The sequence below is a fragment of the Phyllobates terribilis genome, unplaced genomic scaffold (assembly GCF_046119375.1).
Source record: "Phyllobates terribilis strain yellow unplaced genomic scaffold, ASM4611937v1 Scaffold_4__5_contigs__length_816908805, whole genome shotgun sequence".
Classification (NCBI taxonomy): domain Eukaryota; kingdom Metazoa; phylum Chordata; class Amphibia; order Anura; family Dendrobatidae; genus Phyllobates; species Phyllobates terribilis.
In genome coordinates, this window is record NW_027362764.1 from 264,800,668 (window position 1) to 264,828,403 (window position 27,736).

The 27,736-nt window shown below is 43.3% G+C and overlaps 1 protein-coding gene across 1 annotated transcript in view; it reads left to right on the forward strand.

The window, feature by feature from the left end:
• The window catches only part of EEPD1 (endonuclease/exonuclease/phosphatase family domain containing 1), a 161,066-nt gene that overhangs the window by 83,603 nt on the left and 49,727 nt on the right, over positions 1-27,736 (forward strand). The window contains exon 2 of the mRNA XM_073678240.1: positions 6,193-6,244. Within this exon, the coding sequence (XP_073534341.1) occupies positions 6,193-6,244 (52 nt within the window). The remainder of the gene's footprint in view (positions 1-6,192; positions 6,245-27,736) is intronic.

A 27,736-nucleotide genomic window follows, 5' to 3' on the forward strand; every position in this document is an offset into this window, starting at 1 on the left:
ATTATTCCCCTTTATGAAAATGAAAATATTTTGGTTAAATCAAAATTTTATCCATATAGACTGCCCTTGACTTTCTTTTTTTCATTTTGTTTTATCTTTTTTCCCGTGTTTTTTTTTATCTGTGTATTTCTTTCCTTTATTTTATACATAGTGCCCCTCCCCTATAAGATTATATATAACTTTAGGGCAGCATTCCAACATTTAATTACATTTGTATTAAAACTAATTTCCTCTGCAACTAGGGCTGGCATATCAGACCCAGTTTCTGGATAAATGTAGCCTCCTGTTTTCACTGCAGAGCTGATCTGGATATGCTAAGACCCAGAACCTCATCTTTCCTCCTGGCACCTGGTCATCACATTATCGCTGGGACAGGAGGAGGAAGTGTAGCACCCTGAGGATTCGGCTGCTACAGGGGTATTGCACCTCGACCCAGAGGTGTGATATTCCACTCCCGGGTAAGGATGGAGTGTGGAACTGAGCTCAGATAGACTGCATGCACTACATACATCCCATTCCAGAGGAGCAGGCCGACGGCACTCCCACTTGGAAATGTGCAGGTGCGACCGAGCCTGTTCCTGGCTGGAGTGGGAGGGGGGAGGAACATCCCATGTAGTGTAGGGGCAGATAGGGGGAGCAGTCTGGGTAGTGATAGGAGCTCATTGGGTGCTGGTCACCTGAGCTCACACATAGAGGGATATATAAGGAGGGCACCAACTTAGAATCAGGGTCAGTCAGTGCAGAGGACAAGTCAGCAGGAGAGGAGGAGCGGAAGCTGGCAGAGGAGCAGCTGAAAGAAAGAGAGGCCCTGAAGAGAGAGAGTGGAGTGAAGAAAGACCCAGAGGGGGACAAAGAAGGGACCCAAGAACCCAAATAAGAACACCGGGTGAGGAGTCAGCAGAAGGGTACCGGAACCCAAGCTGGTGGGGGCAAAGACATTCCCCAGCCAGAGACCGGAGACCGTGGGCAGTGTCTGTCACGGTCACCCACTACATTCACCCTGAAGGCACACCACAGGAAGGGTCAGGGAACCTTAGGCCAAAGGTTGCCCAACAGAAGGCCCGAGGGAGCTGGACTTAGGTGAATCACTGGTGGGGACGGCTGAAGAAAGGACAGAGGGAGAGCTCAGGGCCACGCTCCGGACTTGTTTGGGGGTTGACCGGATCCAGGACCTGGTGGACGCAGCACGGCTCGGGAGGTCACTTGGAGCTAGAGTGACCAGGAACATCTGCAGTAAGTAAAGACCCTTAACTGCACAACCCGAGTCTGTGATCATTACCGGCTGCACCGCACCACCACAACCCCCATCCTCTGCGCCTGTCCCCTCTGAGGCTATACCCCTCCCGTTGGGGGTTATCCCACCAAGCTGCGCATCCACCATCAGCCTCAGCGGACCCTGCTGCAGCGGCGGCCACAGTGACCGCATCACAACGGGTGGCGTAGTCGACACAACGAACTTTAATAACATCAGTAAAGACTGCCACATAACACTGAGCTTGACGCCCTGGGCACGGGACCGGGTCACAGCCGCTCGGAGACTACAACCCCCCCCCATCTGATCCGGTGCCGGGTATTCCCCTCAAAACGGAATATGTCCCAGGGGGCGCGTCAACTTTGGCGTAGTCGGCAGGATGACGTGCCCGCAACACCCGGGTACTGCGTGCCTGAAGAAAAGTGCAAGTTTACCTCAGAAAGAAGACTCCTGCCGGTTCCGGAGGGTCCACGCCATCGGACTCCATCACCAGTCGTTTCCCGCCGATTGTCCGCCATTTCCAGCTTGTTCCCGCCATCTGCAGAGTTTCCCGCCACTGGGAAGCGATTCCCGCCAAAACCGCAGATTTCCCGCCTTGGAAGAGCAGCGGACGCCATTATGGGCGTGCCAAAGGAGGGCAAGAGGCCACATCCCATCGTGGGCCGGGACAGAAAATGGCGCCAAAAGTGGAAACCGCCCCCACCAACAGAGACTGTGATGCTGGAGGTGTCTGTCAGCGTGAAAGAACTACCCCTGGAGCTGACAGTCACCGAGTTGCCCCGGGACCGCCCTCGGAGTGGGAGGAGACGAAAGAAAAGAGCAAAGATGGGTGTCGCTTGGAGCAGTCTAGAACGAGCGCACCCGGAGGCAAGGTGTCCAGAGCGAGAGCACCCGGAGTCGAGGAGAGAAAGAGTAGACCCGGGAATGGAGCGGCAGCAGTGCAGCACCGGCCCGCTGGCCAGGAGCCTGCAAAAGGAAGAAAGAGGAGAGCAGAGCAGCACCGGCCCGCTGGCCAGGAGCCTGCCGGAAGCAGAGCAGAGCAGCACCGACCCGATGGTCAGGAGCCTGCTGGAGTCAACAACCCCGCTAGGCTTAGCGGAGATCCTGGCGCAGCTTCCCCGAGATCGGGAGTGCGCGCGGAGTGCCCTGGAGGGCCTCGCGGGAAGGATGGCCCGAGTGCAGAGGGAGATCCTGGCGGAGTGGGGCCGGGAGATGGCCCAGCAAGCTGGAATCCGTCCACGGAACCCGCTCCCTTGGAAGAAGACACCGACTACCTCTGCGGATGACGCGGGAGGACCCAAGGCCGGAGACGGCGCAGAAGAGGGAGCGAGACGTATGGCAGCAGGTAAGGGGGACGCCTATACCCCATACCGGAAGACCACCCACCTGCCCCAGCTCCCCGTCGCAGAGCCCGAAAGTCCCCCTGCCGTACCCGAGACCGCCATGACACCGCCACCGACTAGGCCCCGACCGGAAGCCGCCGTCGCGACCCCAGTGACGTCACGCGTCGTGACCTGGAGCGTGGCGAAGGAAGGGAAGCCTCCGGCCTGGTCGCAAGGCCTAGCGTTTCCGGGCGCCGCATCCCCAGCAGAGCCATCTACCTCCGCGGAGCCTCCGGCCTGGTCGCAAGGCCAGGTGGCCCAGGGTGCCGCCGTGTTAACAGTTCCATTTACCTTCCAGATGCCCCAGGCCTGGCCGCAAGGCCTGGGCAACCTGGGCGCCCCCACCATCGCGCCCGCACCCGTAACATCTAGGGTGCCAAGTCTGGGAGAGGACCCCTTCAGCCAGCTAGCGTGGCCGGACGGGCGGCCCTTCATCTGGCCCAAAGAATTCTTGGAACTGGAGCGACAAAAGAAGTTAGGTCCCCTGTGTGAGCCCCTGATCCCGGCTCCAAAGCCCGTGACTCGGGTCTCGCCTCCACTCGAGGAAGCCCAGTTCGTGTGGGACCCCACGGGAGAAGATTTGATGGGGTTCACCGGAGAGACTCGGGCAGCTGCAGCAGAGCGTACCGAGTGTTGCCGTCAACAGCTGGCAGAGTTCAAGAGAGAGCGGGAGGAGAGGCGGGCCAGAGAGCAATGGGCCCGGACCCGCAGCGCGGAGCAAAAGAGTCGGACCAGAAGGGACCCCTATGCAGCAGATCGTCCCCGTACCATCGGGACGGTAATAAAGTTTAATGCGCAGCATGGGTGGGGCTTCATAAAGGACCGGAACACCATGGGTGACGTCTTCGTTACCCGACGGGATGTCGAGTCTCACCTGCCAGAGGGTCACAAAGGCCGTGACCTCTACGTCGGTGACGAGGTAACGTTCACCCGGCACAAGTGTGCCAAGGGACCTTACGCCCTCCACGTGCATCGCCTGACAGAGGAGGAGTTGCGGTGTAGGGAGGAGGAGCCAGAAGACCCGGACGGGTTCAAGGCTAGAAGGTACTATGACTGAAATAGTACAAAGAAGATGTAAATAGTTACCCGTCGGGGTACACAAGTAACCGTGGCTGCTTTAAAGTTTAGTCCCCGTTGGGACCAGTGAACAGTTTAACCCGTGTGTCCCCTACCCAAACCAGGCTGAGGACTGTGAGCAGCCATCCCATTCCCTTTACTTGGCCGGGGACTGAGAACGGCCAAAACTTCCCTGTACATAGTTGCGCTTCCTAAGGCGCCCCCTACTGGTTTTATGAGAAACTGCTTATCAAAAGACTGTCGCACTTTACCTGGTCACGAGTTGCACGGTGACCAGAGGAGGAAGAAAGAAAGAGACGACGAGAATGTTATAATGATGTTTATATGAAAAAGTTTATATATATATAATATTTTATATGTTTTATATGTTTATAAAAATTTGTATGTTTTGGTGTTTTTGTCTTTGCAGCCCGAGGACGTGCTGTGGTTTACCAGGGGGGAATGTAGCACCCTGAGGATTCGGCTGCTACAGGGGTATTGCACCTCGACCCAGAGGTGTGATATTCCACTCCCGGGTAAGGATGGAGTGTGGAACTGAGCTCAGATAGACTGCATGCACTACATACATCCCATTCCAGAGGAGCAGGCCGACGGCACTCCCACTTGGAAATGTGCAGGTGCGACCGAGCCTGTTCCTGGCTGGAGTGGGAGGGGGGAGGAACATCCCATGTAGTGTAGGGGCAGATAGGGGGAGCAGTCTGGGTAGTGATAGGAGCTCATTGGGTGCTGGTCACCTGAGCTCACACATAGAGGGATATATAAGGAGGGCACCAACTTAGAATCAGGGTCAGTCAGTGCAGAGGACAAGTCAGCAGGAGAGGAGGAGCGGAAGCTGGCAGAGGAGCAGCTGAAAGAAAGAGAGGCCCTGAAGAGAGAGAGTGGAGTGAAGAAAGACCCAGAGGGGGACAAAGAAGGGACCCAAGAACCCAAATAAGAACACCGGGTGAGGAGTCAGCAGAAGGGTACCGGAACCCAAGCTGGTGGGGGCAAAGACATTCCCCAGCCAGAGACCGGAGACCGTGGGCAGTGTCTGTCACGGTCACCCACTACATTCACCCTGAAGGCACACCACAGGAAGGGTCAGGGAACCTTAGGCCAAAGGTTGCCCAACAGAAGGCCCGAGGGAGCTGGACTTAGGTGAATCACTGGTGGGGACGGCTGAAGAAAGGACAGAGGGAGAGCTCAGGGCCACGCTCCGGACTTGTTTGGGGGTTGACCGGATCCAGGACCTGGTGGACGCAGCACGGCTCGGGAGGTCACTTGGAGCTAGAGTGACCAGGAACATCTGCAGTAAGTAAAGACCCTTAACTGCACAACCCGAGTCTGTGATCATTACCGGCTGCACCGCACCACCACAACCCCCATCCTCTGCGCCTGTCCCCTCTGAGGCTATACCCCTCCCGTTGGGGGTTATCCCACCAAGCTGCGCATCCACCATCAGCCTCAGCGGACCCTGCTGCAGCGGCGGCCACAGTGACCGCATCACAACGGGTGGCGTAGTCGACACAACGAACTTTAATAACATCAGTAAAGACTGCCACATAACACTGAGCTTGACGCCCTGGGCACGGGACCGGGTCACAGCCGCTCGGAGACTACAACCCCCCCCCATCTGATCCGGTGCCAGGTATTCCCCTCAAAACGGAATATGTCCCAGGGGGCGCGTCAGAAGCGCTATTACTGCTGCCTGAATTGTATACCCATATACCCAGCACTTTGTATACAGCAATCAGAAAGACAGAGATGGTAAAAACCATCTCTGCTTCCTCTATGGGGAGTCTGGCTGTTGTGCAGCTTCTGATTCTGATATGATCTTTTACATCATTGTATCATCATGTGTTGACCAGACTGATGTTTTAAGACATTGAGTGGTCTGCAGTTGGTAGAATACCCAGTGGCCACCTTTCTAATCATTCTAACCCAGTTTTCCTAATCCCCTTTTCATTTCTGTACAATAGTTTCCAGCTTCTCAGACTACTGTATGCACACTCAGATTTATTAACGTGAGACACTGTCTCTTCTTCTCGGTTAATACATTCGAGAACAGGTGTGGTGTCTCAGCACTATGAGCATAGTCTAGTCCAATAATTTTCCAACCTTCGTCTAGAGATTAAAAAGGTACTGGGAATTGGAAAAACTGTGCTAGAAAGATACACTTTCAAGAAATGTATTTACAAAGGACACTTGTGTTAAAAAGCTTTGCAGAATGTTGAACAAAAAGTGGATGATGCCAACCCATGCCATGGAGGGATATTGGCATAACTGGTGCAAAAAGTGCTATAGCTCTAACAAATACTCTACTTCAAAACCTTACTGTTTGGATAGCTTTACTATTCTAATTTGGAATGGGCTTTGTTTTTGGGACTGACCCTTTTTTTCTAACTATGGACAACCCTCCCTACTACACAGTTAAGGTTATGCTGGTATTTTATAGACCACTTTCTACATCCCTTACTTATTAATCTTTCATTTCATCCTCAGCATCAAGCTTGTAGCTGTTCAGGAGCTGACAGATAAAGATGCCCTGGAAAAGGTAACTGATATTTTTTTACTGATGATATATAATATATCTGGATGTTCTAAATATGCTCTAATGCCTTGGACATTATAGAAGAACTTTCCAGAAATTCCTGCAATATCACCTGAGGGTAATTATGCGATTCTCAGCTTATATTTGTACTTAAAATTAACTGTTATTTTGATCACATGACTTGTTCTGAAAGTATAAGACTAGAAAGTTTAATAAGCAGTAAAAGTTTTAGAAATGACAGAGGTTATAAAGCACAAATCACTTTTATTTTAGTATAAACTAACCATGAACAGCCCATGGGAAAGGTTTACTAATTATGTAAAATATTTAGGCCGGGTTTCACACGTCCGGATATTTACGGTACCGGAAAAAAACGGTACTGGAGATATCCATGTCCAGTGTGTCCGTGTGTGTTTTACGTCTTGCATCCGTGTGCCGCATCAGGATCACACGGATGTGCGCCTGAGAATCAGCGCTACAGGTGGCGCTGTTCCCAAGTGCCGGGTTCTGAACGCTGCCCTCATCATGGTTGCCTGCCAACGCTGTGATCAGCAGGGACAATGATGAGGGTAGTAGTAGTCTGCTCATGGTGTCCCCACCTGTAAAAATAAGAATAAAATAATAAAATATATGTGCTCACCTCTCCTAGGTGTCCCCCGCTGTAATCCATGCGACCGCTGCTGCCGAGGAGTCAGGGAGAATGAGCCGCTCCAGGGCTGCGCTCAGTGAGTGACGTGACACCGCTCCTGGGCTGCAGCTCCAGAGCGGCTCATTCTACTTTTTGCGGACCATGTATCCGCAAAAAAACGGACTTGTCTCTGTGTGGCGCAGACGGACACACGATTCGTGAAAACACACTGAGATGTGCACAGACCCATTGAATTTAATGTGTCTACGTGTGTCAGTGTCTCCGGTACGTGTGGAAACTGTCACCACTCGTATGGAGATATAGACCTGTGAAAGAGCCCTTAGGCAGTGCAAATGTAAACTGGGCAGTCTAAAAATGTGACATTTTTCACCCAGTTTGACATTTTTATAAAACTTCTACTACCTCTTTGTTGTATTTTAAGCCACAGCCCTTTCCATCTAGTTCACACCCTATTTGCCTCTATTCTGGGCCTCTTGACAGATGTGCTGCAATACATTTCCAAACCACATTTCAATCTAATGCCTTACTTTTATCACTTTACGGCAAGAAATAAGAATAAAACAGGAATTCTGTTTTCTTTTGACATTGTAAATGTAATACTTTTTTTTTTATTCAGAAATTAAGTGTTAACTTTCTTCTGTGGGACAGCACAACTGTAATAATAGCACATTTATGTAGATTTATGCAAAATTTATTTTGAAAAAAATTATTTGTTTTCGTGTTGCCATGTTTTGAGAGTCATAAGCTTAATATTTTTCTGTTAACAGCTATAAGGCTACGTTCCCCTAATGACTTTTCTGTGAGCTTTCATGCTGCGTATTTTTGCAACCTATTTTACTTAATGGGTGCAGAAAAGGTGCAGAAAATCTGCAACATCAAAAACTCACCCAAAGCTCATCGTGGGAACATAGTCTAAGAGGGCTTATTTTGTTATGTAACAAAAAGCATTCTCCCCTGCACCATTTTTGGGTACATTTCACTTTTTAATCACCTTTTTATTATTGTTTTATAGGGGGTAATGAACAGAAAATGTTGCAATTCTGGCAAAGTTTTATTTCTGTTTGTGGGAATTTTTTTTTTTCGTTTTTCATACGGGCTAAATAAAAACACAGAATTCTAGTACTTGTCGATATAATTACAGCGATACCCAATTTGTAACTTTTTCATGTTTTATTACTTTTGCACAAGGATACGACTTGCTTAGTGTGACGGGGCCTTTAGCAATGCAGCAGCGATCCCGACAACGATACGACCTGTCAGGGATCATTGCTGCGTCGCTATGTGGTCGCTGGTGAGCTGTCAAACAGGCAGGCTCACCAGCAATCAGGGGAGCAGCGATATCATGGAAAGAATCTTTCCACGATGTCCTGCTCCCGGTTACCAGCCTGCTGAAGCAGGAGCAGGCTGGTAACTATGATAAACATCGGGTTACTAAGTGCGCGTGTGCCCCTAGTAACCCGATGTTTACCATGGATACCACTCTGCTACGGTGCGTGGGAGGTTACTGTTCACCTTAGCAGAGTCGTATCCATGATAAACATCGGGTTACTAGGGGCATACCCGCACTTAGTAACCCGATGTTTATCATGGATACGACTCTGCTAAGGTGAACGGTAACCTCCCGCGCACCGTAGCAGAGTGGTATCCATGGTAAACAGCGGGTTACTAAGTGCGCGCGTGCCCCTATTAACCCGATGTTTACCATGGATACCAGCCTGATCGTTGGTCCCGCTGGTCACACACAGCGATGTGTGCTGGCCAGCGGGAGGCCAACGACCAAAAAATGGTCCAGGACACTTTGCAGCGATCAGCGACCTCACAGCAGGGGCCTGATCGCTGCGAAGTGTCACACATAGCGACATCGCTGGTGAGGTCGCTGTTGCGTCACCAAAACCGTGACTCAGCAGCGATATCGCTATGTGAGACGGGGGCTTTAGGCAGCAGTAGCCCAGAGATCATGATCCCAGGGTGAATAATCACTACCTTTTCATGTTCTAATGGTAAGTGGCACTTCCATTAGGATGTGAAAAGGCAGGGAGGTGTTGAGATGTGATTGTATATGTGTGCATATCACAACTATGTATAAGAGTGTTTATGTATAGTGTCAGGATTTACATTCTTCTAGTATCCATGCTTTCTAACTCTTTTCTTTATCTGATGGTCACTCCCACCTTTAGGCCACGTTCCCACGATGAGCTTTTGGTGCGTTTTTGATGCTGCATGTTTTTGTTGCGTCAAAAAAGCAGTGTCTTACAGTTCTACCAAAGTGGATGCGATTTATAGAAATCTGTGCTTCTTTTTAACGCTGAGTAAACGGACTTGCGGTGTGTTTTTCGAATCCCCAGCATGTTAATCACAAGTTTTCTGTGCGCAATTTCCCCATAGACTTATATTAGGTGCGGAAATTCCGCAGGTAAAAAAAACGACACATGCGTTTTTAGTGCGTTTCACCGGCAGAAACATATCAAAAACACAGGTAATCCACACCTAAGTATGTCAATGTAGTTTTGCAAAAGCAAAAAAACAGGAAGTATCAAAAACAAAGTAGCTTTATTTAAAACATGACACACCAAACACAGCAAAAAATACAGCGTCAAAAATACGATTAAAACCCATGTTAAAAAAACGCAATAAAAAAAACGCAGTGTGCGGCAGTGAAGGGAATTATATGCGAGGGACGGTATGTTTCCCCCAGGATGCGCATAGAAGCATATTGAACCCGCTGGAGTGCATTACAATCACAGACACAGCTGTGATTGCAGTGCAGAATAAAAATAAGTTTGGACTTGGTCAAGCTATTTGACCAAGGCAGGTTTAGTAAAACCCGGCATGGGCTTTTATTCTTGGAGTGGGCTACAGGATGGCAGTGGGGCGGCCCACTTCCTCCAGCCAGGGTCTTACTAGTGGCTCATGTCCACAGTTTCATTTAAAAGCCTGCAGCAAAGGTTTGGGTGTGTCAGTTTTGTGTTTGCAAGCTGTGGAGCTGGAGGCGCTGCAATACTGGCCTGTGTGACAGGAACACAGAGCCCAAGAAGGCAAAGCTCTGGCACACCTCAGTGTCATACGGCGGTGCTGTCGCCCCTGGCAACGGGTCTGAAAGCGGACTGTACTTTGAGGATATAAATTACCATTACTTTGAGTTTCTGGAGAATAAAGACTTTTGATTTTGAACTTTTCCTGGGTCACTGCCTCATTACCGCACAGTGTGAACACCGCTGCACTACAGCAGGTAATCTAATCTAATTTAAATAATAGGTGCAGAAATTCTGCAACATCAAAAACGCACCAAAAGCTCATCGTGGGAATGTAGCCTTAGATATCTTTAAGATGCAGAAGCCCTTTTGGTAAAAGCCAAGCAAAGATTGTGGACTGCCCTTTTATACTATCACATGCAATTTTATTTTTAAGGGCTTTCTACTATGTATCAGTTTATAAAGCGCTGTATTCTCTCAGAGATTTGTCTACAGCAGATGCAGTGGAGCTGGCCATCAGGTGTGAAAAGTGTAAACCATAGGCAACGTTCAGATGATTATGCAAATCACCCTGATCAAACTCTGATCGGACCATCAGCATAGTGTGATTTGATTCTATCGGATGAGAGAATTGCAGCACGCTGTGAGGAGCCGAAGGAGAACAAAATTTCTCCATCTCCATTCTGTGAGTCTGCAGTGCAGTCCAAGGTTTTCCATGCATCATAGACTTGAAAATTGTAGCATGCTGCATTTTTTTTTGCCTGACTGATTCTGTCAGTGAAAGAAAACGTGCATCCGATAAAAAAATCACATAGCACTCGTCCAATATGCAGTTTTATGCCTCTCAGTAAATGGAAACATTTCATTTTCTATACTACAAATGTGAATAAAGATTATTTTAGAAAGTTTGAGAACTTTTTATTGTATACTGGCAAAGCATTATTTACATAAGGATAGTCTAGTCTTGATCTTAATACCACATATAATTTTTAGCCATAAAGTGTATCTCATCCAAACAAATTATAATGATCTACTATTCAATTCTAACTAATGTAAAGGTAAAATAATGGATTTTGACGCAGCAATGATGATTTTCAAAACTCCTTCAGAATATTGCAAATGGTAAATGATTTGCACAATGAGCTAAATTCTAATGTTTCCCGCCAGCAGATATCATATTATCCAGCTGCGTCATACACACTGTAAAATGTATCATGATGGATTTACATTTTAGTCTGGAAACATTAAACAGACATCCTAGGTTTTTTCCATTACAACTCAGCTCGTGCACTTTTTACATCTAAAATATGTGCAGGATGTGAACGTTGAGATATTACTTGTGATTGTCACTTTGCAGATAAGAAGGAAATGATACAGCGCTGCTTTGTGTTGGCTCAATTGCTTTAATGGAATATCCTTGTTAAAACACATTATCTAGTCAATAGACCCGTGAATAAAATCACATTGTCGGGGTTACACAGCTTCTTATTAGTAAAAGTCCATTCTTTACATATCAGGCTCTGAAATCACTGATTTTATATAGGAATTTTATTTCTAGAAAATAAAAGGGATTGTCCTTTTTGGACACCTATTTTCTGTAGTGACAGCCCTCTGAGATGATCAATGTGGCGAATGGCAAATTTAATGGGGTCATTAACAATCTTGTATTACAATCATGAGTATGCAGTGTATAGGGGTGTGCTGACTTTCCATAGATGGCAGTGGTCATGTTGGATTTCAACATCTGCAATCCTTAGTCCTTTCTTTCTATTTGGGTTATGGCTGGGCTGAGCGGGAATATGTGCAGGGAGTCAAAAAAATAGCTGTCATATCACCGCTTATAAATAAAGTCCCTAAGCTGCCCATGTATGACTATGTAACCAATGTTCATAGATTTTCTATTTTCAGGAAAATAAACCCAAATGCTGTTAAATACCAAAAATAACAAACAGAGCCAGGTATTCACCGTCCCCTGGTCCAACGCCGGATCCCTGCTGCTATTGTTGTTGTGTTATTGCTGCAGCAGTGACTTCACATCAACAGTGTGCATCACTGCTGCAGCCAATCACTGTGCTCAGTGGCTATGCTAATCTAGATGGCGCAACCTGTAAAGCTCAGTGATCGGCTGCAGCGGTGATACGCTCTGTCAATGTGACACAGCTGAAACCAAAACACCAAGACCAGAGTAGAGGTCTTAATCTGGTGCTGGACCCGGGGAGGGTGAGAACCTGCTGTGTTTATTTCTGCTATTTCACAGTGTTTGGGTTCCCCTTTCCTGAATGCATAAAACCCCTTTAACAGCTCAACATCAGTTTATTGCCTTTTCTGATTTTCTCACAATTTTCAATACCTTTGCCTGCTGTAACTGAATGCGAACATTTACATTGAAAGGCTGACAATCCATCCATAATCCTGACCTGATGACACAAGTCTCTTTACAATAATATACCTCCTATATGTTTACAAGGCTGTTAGTTTGGGTCAGGAGACCTGCAGCCGGTCTGGAAAATGCTGTCCGTATGTGGACGTGCCACAAGTGTGACCGGCTTCTTATCAGGTTGCCAGTCACTCACTCACTGAAATCTTGAAAAGTGGGAGGAATTTGAATACAAAGTATATTAGTTTTTAATTTTTCATTACACAAGGAATATTCTGTTTTCTACATAAAACTAGAAACCCTGCTATAAAGATATTATAAGTTACACTGTTGCAACCATTTTAATGCTCCAGTGCATACAGTATGAAGCAACTTTGCAATTAGTGTTAATTAAAACATTTCCACCAATATATAAAGAATTAATAACTAATAAAATTGGATGTAAAAGTGTACATATTCTTTGATTTTTCTTAATAATGGGCTCTGCACTTTTATTTAATAAATGTATCCAGTTTATTTAGTTCTTTGCTCTATAAATATAATTACAATCTTACACAATGTATTTGGGCATACTTTGTTACATAATATTGTTTTGTTGAGCTTTTTTTTTTTACCGATCTTAATTTGATGGGATGGGCATCATAATAAATGAACAATCCAGGGCTTGCTGTTAAGGTTAAATCTGTCAGCACCCCTGAGATCCATTGTCAGGCTAGGTGGAGGTTTGGATTTCACAGCTGCACTGGGTGAAAACTAAACATACCTTTTGGCAGAGAGCCTTGGTGAAACAAAGCTTGCCAAGAGAGGGTGACCTCCATGTAGCACAGATCTTCAGCCAACCATTGTTTTTGTGTTCACAAGGAACTGTTCTCAAGGCTCCGTTTCAGGAGGGAAAAATAGGATCTTATTGAGTCACTTGAATATGTAATGCGATTTACCTTCCCAATCTTGTGGTTTAAAGATTAAGTGGCAGATCAGATGGGTTGCGTACCTTTTACACGAGCCTTGGTTTCCAGACGTGTAATCGTTATGTCATATTATCTCGAAGTTATGCAATGTTTATTATACTAGCTATGATGCCTCCTACACCTGTAGTTTGGTTTTACTAAGGGGCCAGAACTTTCCCAATCTAGATGCTTTAAATATTTGGCTACAGGTGTATTAGAAGCTGGGAAAACAGGTCTTCATTAACTAGAGACATGCCAAAAGAGGCTGGTGTATGCTGATACACTGCAAAGAAAAAAAGTTATAGAGGGTATATTGTAGATTTTATTGGCCAATTGGGCCCCATGTGCAATTTATCCAACTTCATGCTTATATGGTGGTATACATTGCTAGCTTTCCCCAAAAGTATATGCCCTAAGCTTTTCCAGAATTTTGCATTAAATAAAGGCCTTAAAAGTGAAAAAGTATATTATACTTTAAAGGGTAAACATAACTTTTCAGTATCAGTGTGAGTACATGGGGAAAAATACTATATCTAGACATTAGATGACTTGTATCCTGCATTTTCAGCAGTTTCCCCCTTTGCATGCTCATTCTAATTTTCAATCTATTGGGAGCTGGTGAGAAGAGATTAGAAGCAGTGAACTCTCCTATGCACAGCACACAGACAGGGATTCCTGCTCTTCATTCTTTTTTTAGCGCACTGAGGCAAGCTGCAACAGCATGGAAGACATTTTACAGCACAACTGAGCTCTTGTTCTCCCTCTGCTTGTTTCCTTTTCCTGCTCCTCACTCCTTCTCGCCCCTCTCCTCTCCATAGAGTATAATGGACTGTGTCACATGAGCCCATCTTGTCTGAGCAAGTCGGATTTGAACTGTTTTTTTCAGAGTGAACGTGTCATTGAGGAGGCAGTGGGGAAAGAAGAAGTGGCTGATAAGTGGAGACAGAAGCAGATTTAGCTGATTAGTTACATTACAAAGTTACTTACATTCACCTCTGCTAATGATCTATGTAGTTTGTTGAAAGTACATTTCCATTTTAATATTTGTGCTTCCCCCTATGCCTTGTACAAAAATATTTACACTCACTACATCCCAATCCCTTTTACACAACTGTAGATGTGTATTGAATATAATACAGACAAATTATTTGTCTGTCCTCCCTTCTGTTTGTTTCTCTATATTTGCTCTCTATTTGCACTTCTCTATGCTTGCCTGCACTGCTGTGTTGTCAGAGCTGTTCTGCGTGCTTTGAGCCAATCATGTATTATCTACAGCTTCTCCTTTTCTTTCTATGGTTTCATCAGAATACTAAATGAGAACCTTCAGCTGCATCACCCTCGTTTCTCCACTCTTGCATACTAACAGACTTTAGAAGGAGATACTTTTTTGTGTACTTATCAAAGATGATCAGTGGAGGCCCCATGTACTATATTGGGCCCATAGAAGATCAGAGGAGACCCCAAGTACTATATTGGGCCTATAGAAGATCAGTAGAAACTTTAAGTTGCATAGATTGGGCCCATAGAAGATCAGTGGAGACCGCAAGGACTATATTGAGCCCTTAGAAGATCAGTGGAGATCCCATGTACTATAATGGGCCTGTAGAAGATCAGAGTAGACCCCAAGTACTACAGTTATATGAAAAAGTTTGGGCACCCCTATTAATCTTAAGCTTAATGTTTTATAAAAATTGGTGTTTTTGCAACAGCTATTTCAGTTTGATATATGTAATAACTGTTGGACACAGTAATGTTTCTGCCTTGAAATGAGGTTTATTGTACTAACAGAAAATGTGCAATCTGCATTCAAACAAAATTTGACAGGTGCATAAGTATGGGCACCTCACCAGAAAAGTGACATTAATATTTAGTAGATCCTCCTTTTGCAAAAATAACAGCCTCTAGTCGCTTCCTGTAGCTTTTAATGAGTTCATGGATCCTGGATGAAGGTATTTTTGACCATTCCTCTTTACAAAACAATTCCAGTTCAGTTAAGTTTGATGGTCGCCGAGCATGGACAGCCCTCTTCAAATTATCCCACAGATGTTCACTGATATTCAGGTCTGGGGACTGGGATGGCCATTCCAGAACATTGTAATTGTTCCTCTGCATGAATGCCTGAGTAGATTTGGAGCGGTGTTTTGGATCATTGTCTTGCTGAAAGATCCATCCCCTGCGTAACTTCAACTTTATCACTGATTCTTGAACATTATTGTCAAGAATCTGCTGATACTGAGTGGAATCCATGCGTCCCTCAACTTTAACAGGATTCCCGGTGCCGGTATTGGCCACACAGCCCCAAAGCATGATGGAACCTCCACCAAATTTTACTGTGGGTAGCAAGTGTTTTTCTTGGAATGCTGTGTTTTTTTTGCCGCCATGCATACCGCCTTTTTGTATTACCAAACAACTCAATCTTGGTTTCATCAGTCCACAGGACCTTCTTCCAAAAAGAAATTGGCTTCTCCAAATGTGCTTTTGCATACCTCAGCCGACTCTGTTTGTGGCGTGCTTGCAGAAACGGCTTCTTTCGCATCACTCTCCCATACAGCTTCTCCTTGTGCAAAGTGCGCTGTATAGTTGACCGATGCACAGTGACACCATCTGCAGCAAGTTAATGCTGCAGCTCTCTGGAGGTGGTCTGAGGATTGCCCTTGACTGATCTCACCATTCTTCTTCTCTGCCTTTCTGATGTTTTTCTTGGCCTGCCACTTCTGGCCTTAACAAGAACTGTCCCTGTGTTCTTCCATTTCCTTACTATGTTCCTCACAGTGGAAACTGACAGGTTAAATCTCTGAGACAGCTTTTTGTATCCTTCCCCTGAACAACTATGTTGAATAATCTTTGTTTTCTGATCATTTGACAGTTGTTTTGAGGAGCCCATGATGCCACTCTTCAGAGGAGATTCAAACAGGAGAACAACTTGCAAGTGGCCACTTTAAGTAGCTTTTCTCATGATTGCATACACCTGGCTATGAAGTTCAAAGCTCAATGAGGTTGCAAAACCAAAAAAAGTGCTTTAGTAAGTCAGTAAAAAGTAGGTAGGAGTATTTAAAACAAGAAAATGATAAGGGTGCCCATACTTATGCACCTGTCAAATTTTGTTTGAATGCAGATTGCACATTTTCTGTTAGTACAATAAACCTCATTTCAAGGCAGAAACATTACTGTGTCCAACAGTTAATACATATATCAAACTGAAATAGCTGTTGCAAAAACACCAATTTTTATAAAACATTAAGCTTAAGATTAATAGGAGTGCCCAAACTTTTTCATATAACTGTATATTGGACCCATAGAAGATCAGTAGAGACCCCAAGTTACATATATTGGGCCCATAGAAGATCAGTGGAGACCCCAATTTATATATATTGGGCCCGTAGAGATTTTGACTGGAATTAAACCCTAAATCCCAATAATGTATTAATAACTATTGTGCTGTTACAATTCAAAAAGAAATGAGGAACTGAGTCCAAGTAATGTTCTGTTCACATTCTGTCTAAGCCTTCTGCTGAAGACATTGGTCACCCAATTGCATCCAGTCAAATAAAAAAACAAAACGTAAATGTATGCTGCATAGTATACTTTTTTGCAGGGTACCTATGTACTAGCCCGACAGAGGCCAAAATGACTTTTGATCACCGTCAGGTGAACGGGGGCTTATAGATGTGGTTTAAATGTGCAATGAGAACTCTCCTGGTGCATATGCTGAATGTGCTGTGTGGGTTTAGTGTAACATAGCCTAGCATGATTTTCACGGGTCATTGTGTAGAATTATTAACTAAAGGTCTCAATCCCAGTTAAAGGGACTCTGTCACCAGATTTTAGCAACCTTATCTGAGAGCAGCATGATGTAGGGACAGAGACCCTAATTCCAGCTATGTGTCACTTAGTTTACTGGGTGCAGCAGTTGTGATACATCAGAGTTTTTAGATGTAGCATAGCTCAGAAAGCTAACCCCACACACACCTGATTATCAGCTTTATGTGAACATTGTATATTTACAGTAAGCTGCTAATCAGTGCTGGGAGCAGAATTGCACATGAGCTGTAGTTGTGTACTGTTAATCTCCTGCTGATAAAACACTCATTGTATTGAAACAACAGCACACAGCTTAATAAGTGACACATCGCTAAAATCAGTGTCTAAGCCTGTACCTCTTGCTGCCGTCATATTAAATAGAAAGAACTTGACAGATTACCCTTTAAATATATGTTTATTTTCAGGACATATTAGGAACGTTACTTTTCATAAAAGGAAAGATGTTTAAAAATACAACTGATAAATGAATGGTTCATGTGTCACCAAGTGTAAGAGGCAAATGGAGTGACAATCTTGCTAAGGATTGAAAATGAACACCCAACGTTAAGGTTCCTTTTCAGCAAATGGGTGCCAAGAGCTTTCGGCTATTTCCGGTCGTCCCGTAGACTATGTATTGTGTAGAGGTGCACATGGTCTGCTGCAGGACCCTGTTCTTGGGATTGGTGGGGCTTTACCTCACCGATCAGTAAGTTATTCCCTATCCAATGGATGGGGGGAATTAATTTACAATCTTGGTACAACACGCTAGTTGATGTCAGAAAGCCCCTTAATAAATAAACTGTAAATTAGAACTTCTTGAAAGTATTGTGGTAACTGTTTATTCTAGCATGCTATAAACAAATTTGAAAGTAAATCTATATAAAGCAAACAGGAACATTCGAGGGACAAATCTTGTGGCAAAACTTGGCACTGTGCCTGGACAACATGGAGCACCGGTGAGTATGCTCTTGTTTACCTGCCATGACAGGTCGCAGCACAATAGGACCCCTGCTGATGGAAACTAGCCTAACAATGTGTTCCCAAGTTTTAAAGCAATGTTTAGACTAATTTTAGCTGTACATATAGTGTTGGCAAGAATTTTGTTATTGGCTAAGCAATAGTTTTCTAGCAGAAGACTGATTTCTATGAGATAGCTTGGTCTGTTCAAAGGGCTTCCTGGCCTGAAGGAAAAATCTCAAGATCCACTGTAGCCCATGGAGCTTGTCAGAGACTTGTACTGTATAAGTGTTGTCCTTGAAAGCAGGCGTTTTACTCTTTGGCATAGACTTGTGATTCTTTATTTAGCTACTAGGATGTGTTTTTATTTAGTAGGAGAAAAATGTTCAAGTGGTCTTCTTGTACTCATATCTAAGAACATTTGGTTTTACTTTAAGAAATATAATAATGAGTAAGTGTAACTGAATGTGTACCTCCTATGGTAATTCTGGGCCAACTTCGCTCGAGGGATTGCTGTCTTCCAGGTAAGACTTGGCACAAGAAGAACATTCACTCCAACACCGTGAATTAGGTTTAAACCGTCCGTAACAAGTTTTATTATCTGTATACAATCGGCAAAACAAGTACATCATGCAAAATATATCCTCTGTTGTCTGACTACTAACTAAACATTGTCAGGGTCCCATACTAGTGTCCAGCCCGACACAAAACACAGTTACAGCTCCTCAAGGAGGTGACTCTAACAGGCCATTCCCAAGTTTTTTGCCAAAAAATACTGCATTTTTTGTGTGTACCCCGTTACTTCTCTTAAACTGTTTGCCCTATAATCAGTTTAAGCCAGCATCATTGTTGTGCTGCTGAGCTGAACTATTTGTGCTCCAATGCTGGTATATGAGGCGGTTTTGCCTCTTCAGCATCGGGAACACAGTGAGATACTGAAACTAGCCGGGATTAGGTAGTAAAATCACTCTCCAATGATCCCGGCCAGCCTCAGGGCAGTGCTTACAAGCGTAGTAGGAAAGAGCTGGTAAGTAATGCTTACATTCAGCCGCTGCTAAAGGGTGTCAACAGTGGCCAGTCCCAGAGCAATACACAAAAAAAACCCTAAAAAGTAGCAGTATCAGGAGAGCAGAGGCGGAAATAGCAAGTAGATTGCAAACTGGCTTAATTTCTCATGGTTTTAACATTTTCATCTTATTTTTAACATGAGAATAACCCTTTAAATATACAGTGAAGGAAATAATTATTTGATCCCTTGCTGTTTTTGTAAGTTTGTCCACTGACAAAGACATGAACAGTCTATAATTTTAAGGGTAGGTTAATTTTAACATTGAGAGCTAGAATATCCCAAAAAAATCAATGAAATCACAATGTATAAATTAGATTTATTTGCATTTTGCAATGAGAAATAAGTATTTGATCCCCTACAAACCATTGAGTTCTGGCTCCTAAAGACCAGTTAGACACTCCTAATCAACTCGTTACCTGCACTAAAGACAGCAGTCTTACATAGTCACCTGTATAAAAGACCCCTGTCCACAGACTCAATTAATCAGTCAGACTCCAACCTCTACAACATGGGCAAGACCAAAGAGCTTTCTAAAGATGTCAGGGACAAGATCATAGACCTGCACAAAGCTGGAATGGGCTACAAAACCATAAGTAAGACGCTGGGTGAGAATGAGACAACTGTTGATGCAATAGTAAGAAAATGGAAGAAATACAAAATGACTGTCAATCGACATCGATCTGGGGCACCATGCAAAATCTCACCTCTTTGGTATCCTTGATCATGAGGAAGATGAGAGATCAGCCTAAAACTACACGGGGGGAACTTGTTAATGATCTCAAGGCAGCTGGGACCACAGTGACAAAGAAAACCATTGGTAACACATTACACCTTAAAGGTTTAAAATCCTGCAGTGTCCGCAAGGTCCCCCTGCTCAAGAAGGCACATGTGCAGGCCTGTCTGAAGTTTGCCAATGAACACCTGGATGATTCTGTGAGTTATTGGGAGAAGGTGCTGTGGTCAGATGAGACGAAAATTGAGCTCTTTGGCATTAACTCAACTCGCCATGTTTGGAGGAAGAGAAATGCTGCCCATGACCCAAAGAACACCTGCCCACTGTCAAGCATGGAGGTGGAAACATTGTGTTTTGGGGGTGTTTCTCTGCTAAGGGCACAGGACTACTTCACCGTATCAGTGGGAGAATGGATAGAGCCATGTAATGTAAAATCCTGAGTGACAACCTCCTCCCTCCGCCAGGACATTAAAAATGGGTCGTGGCTGGGTCTTCCAGCAAGACAATGATATAATATACAGCCAAGGCAAATACTTACAGTATTTCTCACTGCAAAATGCAAATAAATGTAAGTATTTGATTCCTCTGGAAAACAACACTTAATTCTTGGTGGCAAAACCCTTGTTGGCAAGCACAGCAGTCAGACGTTTTTTGTAGTTGATGATGAGGTTTGCGCACATGTCAGGAGGAATTTTGGTCCATTCCTCTTTGCAAATCATCTCTAAATCATTCAGATTTTGAGGCTGTCGCTTGGCAACTCGGAGCTTCAACTCCCTCCATAAGTTATCTATGGGATTAAGGTCTGGAGACTGGCTAGGCCACTCCATGACCTCAATGTGCTTCTTTTTCAGCCACTCCTTTGTTGCCTTGGCTGTATGTTTTGGATCATTGTCTTGCTGGAAGACCCAGCCACGACCCATTTTTAATGTCCTGGCGGAGGGAGGAGGTTGTCACTCAGGATTTTACGTTACATGGCTCTATCCATTCTCCCACTGATACGGTGAAGTAGTCCTGTGCCCTTAGCAGAGAAAAACCCCCAAAACACAATGTTTCCACCTCCATGCTTGACAGTGGGCAGGTGTTCTTTGGGTCATGGGCAGCATTTCTCTTCCTCCAAACATGGCGAGTTGAGTTAATGCCAAAGAGCTCAATTTTCGTCTCATCTGACCACAGCACCTTCTCCCAATAACTCACAGAATCATCCAGGTGTTCATTGGCAAACTTCAGACAGGCCTGCACATGTGCCTTCTTGAGCAGGAGGACCTTGCGGACACTGCAGGATTTTAAACCTTTAAGGTGTAATGTGTTACCAATGGTTTTCTTTGTCCCTGTGGTTCCAGCTGCCTTGAGATCATTAACAAGTTCCCCCCGTGTAGTTTTAGGCTGATCTCTCATCTTCCTCATGATCAAGGATACCCAAAGAGGTGAGATTTTGCATGGTGCCCCAGATCTATGTCGATTGACAGTCATTTTGTATTTCTTCCATTTTCTTACTATTGCATCAACAGTTGTCTCATCTCACCCAGCGTCTTACTTATGGTTTTGTAGCCCATTCCAGCTTTGTGCAGGTCTATGATCTTGTCCCTGACATCTTTAGAAAGCTCTTTGGTCTTGCCCATGTTGTAGAGGTTGGAGTCTGACTGATTAATTGAGTCTGTGGACAGGGGTCTTTTATACAGGTGACTATGTAAGACTGCTGTCTTTAATGCAGGTAACGAGTTGATTAGGAGTGTCTAACTGGTCTTTAGGAGCCAGAACTCATAATGGTTTGTAGGGGATCAAATACTTATTTCTCATTGCAAAATGCAAATAAATTTATCTAATTTATACATTGTGATTTTATTGATTTTTTTGGGATATTCTAGCTCTCAATGTTAAAATTAACCTACCCTTAAAATTATAGACTGTTCATGTCTTTGTCAGTGGGCAAACTTAATAAATAATTATTTGATCCTTTGCTATTTTTATATGTGTATGTGTATGTGTATGTGTATGTGTATGTGTATGTGTATGTGTATGTGTATGTGTATGTGTATGTGTATGTGTATGTGTATGTGTATGTGTATGTGTATGTGTATGTGTATGTGTATGTGTGTGCTTTCCAGTCATCATTCTCAGCGCTCTACAGACCGCTTCATTTTTTATATACAGTACAGACCAAAAGTTTGGACACACCTGCTCATTTAATGATTTTTCTGTATTTTCATGACTTTGAAAATTGTACATTCACACTGAAGGCATCAAAACTATGAATTAACACATGTGGAATTATATACTTAACAAAAAAGTGTGAAACAACTGAAAATATGTCTTATATTCTAGGTTCTTCAAACTAGCCACCTTTTGCTTTGATGACTGCTTTGCACACTCTTGGTATTCTCTTGCAATGGCCAAGCCAATCACCTGAATTAAACCCTATAAAAAAAATGCAAAACTTTTGGTTGCCACTATATGTATTACAGTGGGAAAAAAAAGTATTTAGTCAGCCACCAATTGTGCAAGAGGCCTGTAATTGACATAATAGGTAGACCTCAACTGTGAGAGACAAAATGAGAAAAGAAATCCTGAAAATCACATTGTCTGATTTGGAAAGAATTTTTTAAAAAATTTTGGTGGAAAATAAGTATTTGGTCACCTACAAACAAGCAAGATTTCTGGCTCTGACAGACCTGTAACTTCTTCTTTAAGAGGCTCCTCTGTCCTCCACTCAGTACCTGTAGTACTGGCACCTGTTTGAACTTGTTATCAGTATAAAAGACACCTGTCCGCAAACTCAAACAGTCACACTCCAAACTCCACTATGGTGAAGACCAAAGAGCTGTCGAAGGACACCAGAAACAAAATTGTAGCCCTGCACCAGGCTGGGAAGACTGAATCTGCAATAGGCAAGCAGCTTGGTATGAAGAAATCAACTGTGGGATCAATAATTAGAAAATGGAAGACATACAAGACCACTGATAATCTCCCTCGATCTGGGGCTCCACTCAAGATCTCACCCCGTGGGGTCAAAATGATCTCAAGAACGGTGAGCAAAAATCCCAGAGCCACACGGGGGGACCTAGTGAATGACCTGCAGAGAGCTGGGACCAACGTTACACAGGTTACCATCAGTAACACTACGCCGCCAGGGACTCAGATCCTGCAGTGCCAGACATGTCCCCCCTGCTTAAGCCATTACATGTCCGAGCCCGTCTGAAGTTTGCTAGAGAGCATTTGGATGATCCAGAAGAGTATTGGGAGAATGTCATATGGTCAGATGAAACCAAAGTAGAACTGTTTGGTAGAAATACAGCTCGTCATGTTTGGAGGAGAAAGAATGCGGAGTTGCATCCAAAGAACACCATACCTACTGTGAAGCATGGGGGTGGCAACATCATGCTTTGGGGCTGTTTCTCTGCCAAGGGACCAGGACGACTAATCCGTATACATGAAAGAATGAATAGGGCCATGTATCATGAGATTTTGAATGCAAACCTCCTTCCATCAGCAAGGGCACTGAAGATGAAACGTGGCTGTGTCTTTCAGCATGACAATGATCCCAAGAACACCGCCAGGTCAATGAAGGAGTGGCTTCGTAAGAAGCATTTCAAGGTCCTGGAGTGGCCTAGCCAGTCTCCAGATCTAAACCCTATAGAAAACCTTTGGAGGGAGTTGAAAGTCCGTGTTGCCCAGCGACAGCCCCAAAACATCACTGCTCTAGAGGAGATCTGCATGGAGGAACGGGCCAACATACCAGCAGCAGTGTGTGCCAACCTTGTGAAGACTTACAGAAAACGTTTGACCTCTGTCATTGCCAACGAAGGATATAAAACAAAGTATCGGGATGAACTTTTGTAATTGACCAAATACTTATTTTCCACCAAAATTTGAAAAAAAATTCTTTCCAAATTAGACAATGTGATTTTCAGGATTTGTTTTCTCATTTTGTCTCTCATAGTTAGGTCTACCTATGATGTCAATTACAGGCCTCTCTCATCTTTTTAAGTGGGAGAACTTGTGTAATTGGTGGCTGACTAAATACTTTTTTTCCCCACTGTATATGGTGAATAATGGGACTGCTATATGCCAAAGGAGTGCCTCTTTGTAACTATGGTGTACTGTATTACATTTTACAGCACAATGGAACCCCAGAAAAAAGGGGTTTGAGGCTTGCACCATTAAATATTGTTTATCATAAATAGTGATTAAATAGTGACCCCGAGGGCAGTGATTGAGGTCTGTAATCTGCTGACAGTTTCTGTAGTTATTAACATATTACCATGGTTTTCCTTTCAAAATCAGTCCAGTTGTAAATGTGGAAATTAGGAAAGGAATTATTAATAATATAACACCCTAATATATTCTTTAATAAAACCTAATATAATAAAGTGAGTATGGCAGAGAAAAAGTCTTATGGAGAAAAAAAGGGTTTTTAGGCAATGTTTAATTTTACAACATGACATATCCAGTTTATAATACTCTGTGGTCCTTAACTTCACAAAGTCACTTTGAACTTGATATATAAAACAGTTTTTCATTCTGTAAGTGACTTTTACAGGAATTCCTGCACAGCAGATTTCTCTCCAGCAAGGTGTTCTGTACTAATACAAAGTGTTACCGTCCCAGCTATTAAGTAGAACATCTATACCCATTTGTCAGTACATTTTAACTCTGATTTAATTTTCAGAATTATATTATAAATGTTATATTGGAATTTATATACTTTTTAGGGAAAAATGTTAGCAAATCATTCAGTTCTCATAGTAAGGGGATCACTTATAACAAGTGTTACTAATATAGCAAGTCGATCTCACTTGTGAAGTAATGGCTAGCAGGTGGCTACTTTGTGCCCTGGAGGTTGACACTCTGCAGGCAATGGCCCATTTAATTAAAGTGACCCTCTCCCCATCCTATTTAGCATGTATAGCCACTTTCCCTGCTATCTTCCATCCTTATGTAATTGCTTCCTTCTCTGGTTCTGGCATTTCATTCCTCTTTAGGCCGGCGACAGACAAGCATATGAAAAAATTTGTTAGATTTTTCATCTAGGAAACTCAAAACATTTTCATCCATATTGTCATCCGTGTGTCCTTATTTTACGTGATATCCTTTCACACCAACTTCAATAATGTAGAAAAGTGTAGTAATGGGTAGGTTTAAATGATTTTCTTTTCAGTCCGAGTGCTGTCCATGAAAAAACAGACAGCACACGAATAACATTGGTCCTAGTGATGTCCAAGTCTATGGGTTTGCAAAAAAATTGGATGCCACATGGAGCCACTTAATATAGCATACTTTTTGTTATGGATACATTGCAAAACTTTAATATGGGAAATAGTGGTGAACTAACACGAAGTTTAAGGCTACCTTTAAACAAGGCATTTTTTATGCGTTTTTTTAATGCAAATTTTCAGCTGTGTTTTACAGTACTAGCAAAGTCTATGATATTTCAGAAATATGCACACACATTGTTTTTTGCTTGATCAGTGTTTTGTGCTTTGCATGTTTTTTGCACAATAGAGCATGTCACTTCTTTCAGCGTTTTTTCTGCTTTTTTCAGCCATTGAAAGTAATGGGTGGTGCAAAAAACACTGAAAAAACAACCTAGTGTGAACATAGCTATCAGGTTTTGCTGCGTTTTTAGTGAAAAAAAAAAGTACAGCAGTATGTGAAACTCTTTTTATGATTTTACCATCTTGTCTTGGTCACCTGAGATGGCAGTTGGGATTAGTACAGTTTAATTAAATTAGTTATGTGTACAAGTAAACATTGGCTGAGCTTGCTGTGAGTTTCAACAGTACCTGTGGCCAATGGAGGTGTGAAATTGAACAATCTCTGAGCAACTCAATGGTAGACCCCATAGTGTGTAAGTAAATAGTGTCTTAAACACTCAATGCACTGTCAGTGTCTTGGAAATACTATTCATGAACAATTCACTTCCCCCCACTGTTACATTTGTAATTCTGGTTAATATGGTTTCACATATGTCTTGCATTGGTGACCTGTGTTCATGCTTCTCTGGTACAAGCGAAGCTCAATTTTGGGGTCCTGAAAAACACACCAAAAATGCACCAAAAAAAAATGCACCAAAACCTGCGGTTTTGCCTCAGCTTCTTTCTTGTCAAAAGATCAGGTTTTGCTGAAGAAAAAAAATGCTGAAAAAACGCCTAGTGTGAACATAACCTAATAATTGGGGTTTGTACCGGACAGTTAGTGTCTGATGCTAAATTCCGAATACGGACTTCTCCCGGCAGTCCGTTTTAATGTTCGGAATTCTGGGGAAGTCCGGGTCTTCACACATTTCAATGGGGTTCGAGTTCTGGTTCAAGTTCGGGTAAAGTTCTGATACCCAAACCTAACTGTGGACTAAAGTTCGGTTCAGGTAGCAGAACCTAAACTTCCACGGGTCCGCTCATCCCTAATAGGAATCTGTTAACGGTCTTGTAGGTTATTAACTAACTGCTAATTAGTGATGCGCGAACATGCTCGGGTAACGGGTTATCTGAGCTCACTCGGGTGCTAACCGAGTAGCTTCGGCGTGCTCGAAAACTATGTTTGAGTCGCCGCGGCTGCATGTCTCGCAACTGTTAGCCGCAACACATGCAGGGAATGCCTGTTTGTTAGTTTTCTGGATGAAACTGGAAATATTGGCATATATGTATATCCGTATATTAAGGGTGTTTAACATGAGTAAAGTTTCTTTAAAAATATTATTTAATGTGTGCCATTTTGTGCAATGTTCACTGTTTTTTGCCAATTCATAAATTATAGAAATGAACAATTCACTATTGATAAACCTCCTTCATCGGCCTTGTGTACAAAAGATTCTTAGGTAACTAGTAATGGTGAGAATTGTAATGTCGATATTTACTGAGCCGTCCATATAACCATCCATTTTATGTCTAGGTTTTACATTGCGTTCAAATTTGCTATTTGTAGGCATCTTCTAATTCCGTGGTGCTACATTTCTGTACAATCAATAGCTACATACACAAACAAGGAAGAACAAGTAGCTGTTGTTAGTCCATTAATGTTTAATCCTCAATGTCCTCCAGGACTCGGGATAAGCAAAGTGGAAGCTGGAATGGTTATGTGCTGGGATAACCTAGTGTAATCTATTTCTATACAGTTGTATATACTGTTGGGCTATGTTCACACATCATGGTTTTTTCAGCGTTTTTTAATGCGTTTTTTATGCAAATTTTCAGCTGTTTTACAGTACCAGCAAAGTCTGAGATTCCAGAAATCTCATGCACACATCATGTTTTTTTTTGTTCAGAATTTTGTGCTTTGCGTTGTTTTTTTGCAAAATAGAGCATGTCACTTCTTTCAGCTTTTTTTCAGCATTTTTTCACCCATTGGAAGTAAGGTGAAAAAATGCCGAAAAAACGCACCAAAAACGCAGGTGTCAAGTTTTCAACGTTTTTTCAGCGTTTTTTGTGCCTAAACTAGAATGAGATTTGTTTTTTCACTGAACTTTATGTACGTGTACATGCATAACACAGACAAAAGGACAGTGAAAAAAAAATGGTGAAAAACACACACCAAAAACGCACCAAAAAAAAAAGAAAACAGCAACAAAAATCCTGATCAACCTCCTGGCAAGAGATCAGGTTTGCTGCAGAAAATGAACGCTGAAAAAAACATTATGTGTGAACATAGCCTAAGACCTTCTAATTACTGGTGGAAATGCTCATTCATAAGGAATCCATCTTAAGGGTTTGTTCACACAGTGCTTTTTCGGGCAGATTTGGTTGGATGTGTTGCGAAAACTCCCCAAACAAGTGCTCATAAAACGCTCATAAGCATGAAATTATTTATTTCTATGTAAAAAAAAAAACAAAAAAAACTTGTGCATATGTTTAGGCTTCGTCTTTTAATTCCTTCAGGTTTCTAAAAATGTGAATAAAAGTTATCAGACCATTCCTCATGTGTTTTATGCTTCGAAGACGGTAAACACTTTACAATAGATATCAATGGGAAGGCTAAAAAGACTTGTAGAATACGCCTA